At 39.3% G+C, this 8187-nt stretch overlaps 1 protein-coding gene across 5 annotated transcripts in view; it reads right to left on the reverse strand.

Annotated features, from left to right (window-relative positions):
- Positions 1 to 573: 573 nt before the first annotated feature.
- The window catches only part of pkn1b (protein kinase N1b), a 27708-nt gene continuing 20094 nt past the window's right edge, over positions 574 to 8187 (reverse strand). For 3 of the 5 annotated variants that reach the window (XM_043234984.1, XM_043234985.1, XM_043234982.1), the window contains exons 12-22: positions 7521 to 7605; positions 6819 to 6913; positions 6545 to 6617; positions 5662 to 5753; positions 5352 to 5528; positions 4252 to 4314; positions 4042 to 4118; positions 2850 to 2992; positions 2660 to 2767; positions 2493 to 2573; positions 574 to 2124 (exon numbers count right to left, since the gene is read on the reverse strand). In XM_043234984.1, coding sequence (XP_043090919.1) covers positions 1921 to 2124; positions 2493 to 2573; positions 2660 to 2767; positions 2850 to 2992; positions 4042 to 4118; positions 4252 to 4314; positions 5352 to 5528; positions 5662 to 5753; positions 6545 to 6617; positions 6819 to 6913; positions 7521 to 7605 — 1198 coding nt within the window. In that variant the 3' untranslated portion in view covers positions 574 to 1920. Of the gene's footprint in view, positions 2125 to 2492; positions 2574 to 2659; positions 2768 to 2849; positions 2993 to 4041; positions 4119 to 4251; positions 4315 to 5351; positions 5529 to 5661; positions 5754 to 6544; positions 6618 to 6818; positions 6914 to 7520; positions 7606 to 8187 lie in introns of those variants that run through there. The other 2 variants (XM_043234983.1, XR_006250468.1) reach the window with 2 other exon arrangements.

The raw sequence follows: 8187 nt of genomic DNA on the forward strand, positions 1-8187 counted from the left end.
AAAGTGCTTCATGTTCTAAGCAAGTTCCTTGCAGTACTTGCTGGTTAATTTGCTGACATAACGGATAGTCCTGCCACTTTCACTCTGCCATTTTGGTAATAAATTAGAGTTGATGGAGAAAATAATTTGATGTGAACGCGTATGTGTTGGGATGTTTGTCCCAAATACAATCTTACCTTTGAAGTTTGTAATAGTGCTTTAAAATGATTAAACATGATTAATAGCATCCAAAATAAATGTGTGTACTGTATATGTTTATTATGCATGTAAAAATACACACCCATGCATGTTTATGTTGAAGATAAAGATGTTTATAGTTTAATATACTATGTATGAATATAAATATATACACATAAATACGTTTAAATCCTTTTAAAATACGTTACACACACACGTACATAAATGTTTATTTTGGATGCGATTGTGTGACAGCACTAGTTTGAAGACATCTTTCTGTTCTGCTCCTACAATTTGACCACCCATTTTCCACAATTTGATAAAAAAGAAAAGATATCACCCTTCTCTTTAATTTCACTAAAGAGAGCACAAAAAATACGACTTCCTTTGCCCCGAAAGAGTTGAGTTGTTTAATATAGTAATAATCAGGCATAGCATTTCCATAATTAGTCAAGTTTCAGTGAGAAAGAAAAACAGAATGTCTAAAAAATACAAATCTATAGGTTGGTGTTCCCTTTCACACATGCTCATAACACAGTGAACACATTCAAACTCACAGATCCCAAAACAACCAACACCTGACACGACAGTGTTTCCATTCATCTCAAACCTTCTGCCGCCCTCGTCTGGTTAAATGAGTGTATTACAGAAGTAAACAGTCTGGATTGGATTGTGTGTGATACATGGATGCACTGGTCACAAAAAATGGCAGACAGACAGGAAAAGGTAATTTAACCTGGGTCAGTCCAATGAAACTTTGCTCTTCTATTCAATAAGTTGAGTACTGAAGTGATGCGTTTTTTTGTAGGCCGGCGACCCATAAGTTTGTATCACCCCGGTTCCTTCCACAAAAACCCAGTAGGATGTTTTCATTAGTTCTTGGATTATTGTAGAAAATGAGCTCTGTAACCAACAAAATTGTACATATTTCGCTCATTATGATACTCTAACAACTTATGTGAATTTTGAAGCCGAAGCCACTAGAAGTAAACAGCTATGAAAAGTAGGCTATGAATAAACTACACCACTACAATTTGAAACAACTATTTCAGTCATTATTTAAAACGCTTGCGAGGGCACAATTATAAATGGTACGACCTTGTGCACTGCTGAACAGGAAATGTCCCCAACAACTTCTGCGGTATCATTTAGACACTCGTTAACAAATGCTTTTTTCGAGTCAAGGGGGTATTATTGATGCACTTTATGCTGTGAAAATACGCTGAGCTTGGGTTAACCCCAGACCTTCGGACATTTAACCAAAAGTCCGCTCAAAAACAAGCAAAAAACGTTTTTTTCACAGTGATGGAACCAGACGGGTGCACTGGCCTACAAAAATTAGTCATTCCTGCAGCACTCTTTTCACAAGATTAATGACTTCATTAGCATCAGTTGCTAAGGATAACATCATGAATGAGGCTGACTGACCATTTGAAAAATACTGCCTCTTTGCAAACAGGGCAAGAAAGCATCTTAGTTGCCAGCTTTCAGAGCTTCACGTTATATGCCTTCACGAATCTCTTTATGTTTGATGTACCTCCTACAGTCAGATGGAGTCCAGACACTCTTATGGGCTCAGTACTCTTACTCTCTTTATGGTTTTCATGTTGAACAAACTCATGTTCCATTGGCAGGAAGCCTCTGAGGAATCGTTAGTCCTCATGCCAAGCAGCCTTCATAGGGACTAGGAATGCGAGAACCACATCTCCCATACCTAGCAGCGTCAGTATGTGCACTCGTGTCCTAGCAGAAGTCAGAGACATAGTCAAAGTCCCTGAAGTAGTCCTGGTCTTTCCGTGAAAGGGTCCGGCGTTCTCGAGGAGGCGTCAACGCCGGAGCTTCGTTCGTAAACTCGGCGTCAAAGTTACTGACGTCTTCTTTTCCCTTCACTGCGGGAACGAAGGGAGGAGGGACTCTCCTCTGCAAAAGCGCATCCCAGTCCATAGTCTAGAGAGCGAGAGAAGATGATTGAGTCACATCATCACTAAGATTCAAACTTTGGCATTACTGTATGGACAAAGAAAACGAATTATGAGATGTGAAGAAAAATGCGGATGTTTTCTAGAAAGTCTGAAAGTATGTCAAACATTCTTGGGGGACTCCAATACTTTTGTGAGAAAAAAAGTAAAGTTTTGGCCAAACGCAATACTTTTGTGGGAGAACGCAAATGTTCTGTAATCAAACACAAAGTTACCCTGAAATATAATTTTGCTAGAGAACACAAAATGTATTGAAATGTAATATTTCTTCCCGTCTCATTTTGTTTTATCATCCCGCCCTCTATTTAGGGACTCATTGCGGCAAGTAAATCATACTCTAAAGAAGGGTTGTTTCTTGATGTCCTCTGCGTCTTTCTCGCTGGAGCCTAGTCGTCTCTCAGGATTACGCCTCAGCAGCTACCAATAAGAAACAAGGAAATGCCTTTCGGTTAGCAAACACGGCCAATCAGAGAACAGCTTTGGGAAAAAAATAAGAGTCTTACCCGTCTCATGATACCAATGGCCTCGGTAGAGAGGAATCTTGGGTAACGTACTTCATCGTTTACAATGCTGTCGAACACCTCCTCCTCATCGTCACCTGGGAACGGTGACTGGACACACATTATGTATCAGATTTATTCCTCAGAAAAGGCTTCCTATTTTAACACTTTGCATCTGGAAAATTATGCGCACCTCTCCAACCAGCATCTCGTAAATGAGCACACCAAGACCCCACCAGTCCACAGCTCTGGTGTAGGACGTGTCTGTCAGAACCTCGGGAGCAAGAAACTCCGGAGTCCCACAAAATGTACTGGTTCTGTCGCCATGACCCATTCCTACAGGACAGAATATAAATACAAGGCATTGAAAAAACAAAAAGGAAATTATGCACGTATGTGTACTCCAGTTCTACTTGTCTGGCTCACTCTCACATTTCTGGCATGGGAGGTGGACATGCTAACTAGGGCGCTAAAGGCTTTAGCCTCTAGGGCTAGTAGCTAATGTACCTCGAGATCCGAGTAGTTGGGTTTACCTGTGCAGCTCTTATCAGCTGGCCTCCGTTACACCAATGCAACCCCTCCAATTCTACTCAACTCACTCTGAGCAGAATTTGAACTGGCATGGGAGTCGGGCACACAAATAAACACACTAAGACCACATCCTCTAGGGTTAGTTAATGCATCTCTTGAAAATTCTGGGAGCTGGGTTTACCTGTGCAGCTTAAATTAGCCAGCCACTGTTATACTCACTCATTCCCATCCGGGTCACGGCACCACTGTAACCCATCCACAGCTCTCCGTTACATATATAATGCAGTGCATTTGACATTACCTTTCACTTCCAGTGTAGTAAATGACTTTTTTTTTCCCTTCAATACATTTTCCTGTGATTTTTGGCTTTATGTCGGCTGAAAAAATTGCACTAAAATTCGAAATAATCGTTTTTATATCTAACCATTACTTTTAAAATGTTCTTTTCAACAAAGAATGCTATATGAAACAGCCTAACGTCAAAGGATCAGAAATGTTTCTTGAGCAGTAAATCAGGATATTTTCTGAAGGATTAGTAAAGTAGTAATGATGCTGAAAACACAGCTTTGCATCAGGAAAAAATTACATTTTAACATATATTGTAATTTAAACAATTACACAATTACATAAATTGCAATAAAATTTCTGTTTTTGGACAAATAAATGCAGCTTTGCATGAAAGACTTCTTTCAAAAACATAAAAATCGTACTGACCCCAAAGCCCTTAATGGTGGAGTTATTAAAAATGATATGCAGTTAGCAGCGTATTCGGTCATTCACTCTGAACAAACATAATGTTCTTTCTCCCATCCACTCCATCAATATCATTACGAAAGGTACAGTCTGTGACTCACCCTCTTTACAAAGACCAAAGTCTGCGATCTTCACATAACCTTCTGTGTCCAGCAGCAGGTTATCCAGCTTCAGATCTCTGACACACACACACACACACACACACACACACACACACACACACACACACACACACAACCAGAGATGCATGACTAAACTATTACTTTTACTAACTTGAGTCCATGAAAAGAGCCAAATTTGTGTTTACTCACCGATACACAATCTTATTATCATGAAGAAACTGAAGCCCCAAAACCACACATGCAGAATAAAACCTGCATCACACACACACACACACATATATATGAATACAGTAAAATACCGTATATACGTACGAATACAGAAATAAGTGCACTACACAAAAAACCTGTTCAGTGGTAAATTTTCATAAAATCATGACATCTTTCTAATTATTTGGTAACACTTTACAATAAGGTGTCAGGTTTGGTGCCTCTGTGGTGTCTTTAGATGCGTTCCAGTGGTTCCCCGCGAGAGGAACCCCGTCCACGTTCTCCCGGTAGAAATCGCCGGGCCTTAAAATCGTTCTAAATCGTCCCCCACCCCTCCAAACGGTGCCCCCGTCTGTGTATATACAGTCTGATATGATGCTAGTTTTCTCAAACGAAACGGTAAAATTACGATAAAGCGACTCACAGCATCTCTGGAGATGAAGTTCATGTGTGCCGTCATGCAGTGTGTGCTTCAGTATTTGTGTAGTTCATAGTTCGTATCACGATTCGAATTAGGAGGCAGAACTTCTTTTATTCATCCAAAACAATGAAGAATTGCATGGCATCGCAGTAAATTCTCTCTGCAATCCTGTCCAAGTTTCGTGGAAACGTAGGACCCTACAAATGGAACCAGAACGGTATCTGGTACATAAAAATACGGTGCTCAACCCTAGTAGTGAGCTACATGAACAAACATTGAACAATGCATTTATTAGAGTATTTATCTCTTTTTGTTAACAATAGTTCAAAAAATACAGTAATTCATGTTAGCTCACTGTGTATCAACTAATGCTAACAAACACAACCTTGAATTTGACCAAATGCTGGAATTAGCGTTCTTTTAATTAGATTAATAAATGAAGCGCTGTTCATTCTTACTTCAGGTTAACTAATACATCTTACTGTAAAGTGTTACCGTTTGTATTTTGGAAGTTTCAGAAAACCCGTAATACAGAACTATGGGAAGTAAGCTGGAATCTTTAACATTTGCATTTATTCATCCGTTGAATATTTCACCCAACTGACCTGTGACGCACAGTAACGATTAGTATTGTTGCATGCTAGCTAGGTGAGGCACTCACACAGAGCGTGTTTCAGAGAAGACGTCGGCGTGTATGTGCATCATCAGATCTCCGCCGGCCGTGTACTCCATCACGAAACACACGTGTTCTGACGTCTGAAAACACGCAAACAGGTTGACCAGGAACGGATGCTGTGCGCCGTTCACCGTCTCGAAGATTCGCTTCTCGCACATCAAGCTGGAAGAGAGCAGCGCAATGTGTGTTTATGCAAGAAACCACAGAAGTCTTACTAGGAAACGATACAAATATCAAGCAAGCTGGAAATGACCCAAACAGTGCTGAAAAGCTAAGCTTAAATGAAGTCATGCACCTCTCCACCTCGTCCCGTGCCACGATGTCCCCTTTCTTCAGTGCTTTGATGGCGTACACCTTCCCTGAGCGTTTGTATTCAGACAACAGCACCTGGAAACACACACACACATATATATCATGCTTAACAGACGCTTGAAGCTTCATTCACACTCTTTGCAAAAAATAGTGTCACAAATATAGATTCGAGAAGCAAAGGCACCGTTTTAAATGAGTTTTGTGTAGGGCTTTGGCATTCTAGAGTGTAGTAATATGTAAAACTATATAAAATACTAATATCTAAATGGAGTAATTTTTTCCAAAAATATTTATATATATATATATATATATATATATATATATATATATATATATATATATATATATATATATATATATATATATATATATATATATATATATATATATATATAAATTTTTAATATATATATATTTATATATTATTGGAAAAAATTTAAAGGATTAATACATTTGTAAAAAATAAATAATAAAAATGCCAAAACCCTAAAATTACTGAAACATAAAATAAAAAAAAGCTGAAAATTCTAAAAATGAAAAACTATAAAATATGATAAAAACTCTATTGAGGTATATAAATAACACATCTTGCAAGACAAATTTAGGTTGAAAAAGAAAAGAGTTTTTTAATCCAAAAAAAAAACTATATATAAAAATAACAACCCAAAAAGTGTGAGAGTTGTGGTAAATGCAGAAAGCTTTTAGCTGAAAGAATAATGGAACGAGGCAGAATATTTAAAGCGATGCCAGGAACACGATGTTATTAATTGTTGGAGGATGTGCAGGACTTTGTGAAGAGTGTGTGTTGATTCTGTTCAACTGGTTGGTTTGCTAATAGTTTTTGCGACTGAGCATGTTCCAGATACCTTGCCAAAATGTCCTCGGCCCAGCACTGCGATCATTCGGAAATCCTGAAGAGACAGAGAGCTTTTGGACGGCCTGCACACACACACACACACACACACACACACACACACACACACACAGAGAGGCTGGATGTAATTACACTGAAGGGAAGAGCTGGTGTGAGGTCAGAAGCAGCACCGCAGGCGTCATGTCCGTGCGAATGTGTGTGTGTTTGCTTCAAGCTGTGTCTTGGCCCGTCCTTGAAAACATATTGTGTGCCGGTGGGACACGTACCTGCGCTGGGAGTTATGGGAACTCTTCCTGACAACCCTCTCCGGAGGAGCAGGATCAGGAGGAGAGACCGGCTCGGACACTGGGCTAACGTCCACCTGAGAAATGAATATCATCAACAGATTATTAGGAGTTAATCGTTTCCTTTTGGCTATATTCAGTTCTTGTTATTAGCTTAGCTTACGTGGCTTATCTTGCGCATTTAAATTGCTAATATATTACTGGCATCGCTTTAAGTTTGATCTCATTATATACAAGTAGAACTTAGTACAGTGCAAGCTCTCATTCGTTTCAATTACAAAAGAAATTAATTAAAAAGTTGCAATGTTATTCATTTCCATGGTGCTGCTGTTTGAAATACAAAATACTGAAGGTACAATGTCAAACATTTTCATGTCGTTACGTTTACAAATGTTATATAATGCTAAAAATTAAAAGAGCAATTTTGAAAAGTAAAGCACGTTAAAGAAAAGATAAAATATCAAATTATATAATAATGTTATTGCATTTTAAAATAACTGTCTAAATAAATTAATTAATGACTTAAATAAAATGACATTAATTAACGTCATTTTATTTATTCCTACGCTTAAAAAAAACATATTCTAAAATAAAATATAGTTATAAAATATAAATAAGCTTGTTTTGATTTTAAGTGAAAATGGCATTTGTTTAAACAAGCAAATAAATAAATTGAAGGTTCACCGCGTTTGACGTCTGTGTGTTTTTCCTCGTCGCGGACGGAGGAGAGTCAGCGTCCAGCTGGATCTTCTGGACGGAAATCTCACTGCTGACGAAAGTTTGGAGCTGGTGACGCGGGTCGGGCGAGCAGGAGTGTGTGTGTGTGTGTGTGTGTGTGTGTGTGTGTGTGTGTGTGTGTGTGTGAGTGTGTGTGTGTGTGTGAGTGTGTGTGTGTGTGTGTGTGTGTGTGTGTGTGTGTGTGTGTGTGTGTGTGTGTGTGAGTGTGTGTGTGTGAGTGTGTGTGTGTGTGTGTGTGTGTGAGTGTGTGTGTGAGTGTGTGTGTGTGTGTGTGTGTGTGTGTGTGTGAGTGTGTGTGTGTGTGTGTGTGTGTGTGTGTGTGTGAGTGTGTGTGTGTGTGTGTGTGTGTGTGTGTGTGTGTGTGTGTGTGTGTGTGTGTGTGTGTGAGTGTGTGTGTGTGTGAGTGTGTGTGTGTGTGTGTGTGAGTGTGTGTGTGTGTGTGTGTGTGTGTGTGTGTGTGTGTGTGTGTGTGTGTGTGTGTGTGAGTGTGTGTGTGAGTGTGTGTGTGTGTGTGTGTGTGTGAGTGTGTGTGTGTGTGTGTGTGTGTGTGTGTGTGTGTGTGTGTGTGTGTGAGTGTGTGTGTGTGAGTGTGTGTGTGTGTGTGTGTGTGTGA

Source organism: Puntigrus tetrazona, chromosome 3 (genome assembly GCF_018831695.1).
Source record: "Puntigrus tetrazona isolate hp1 chromosome 3, ASM1883169v1, whole genome shotgun sequence".
Taxonomy (NCBI): Eukaryota; Metazoa; Chordata; class Actinopteri; order Cypriniformes; family Cyprinidae; genus Puntigrus; species Puntigrus tetrazona.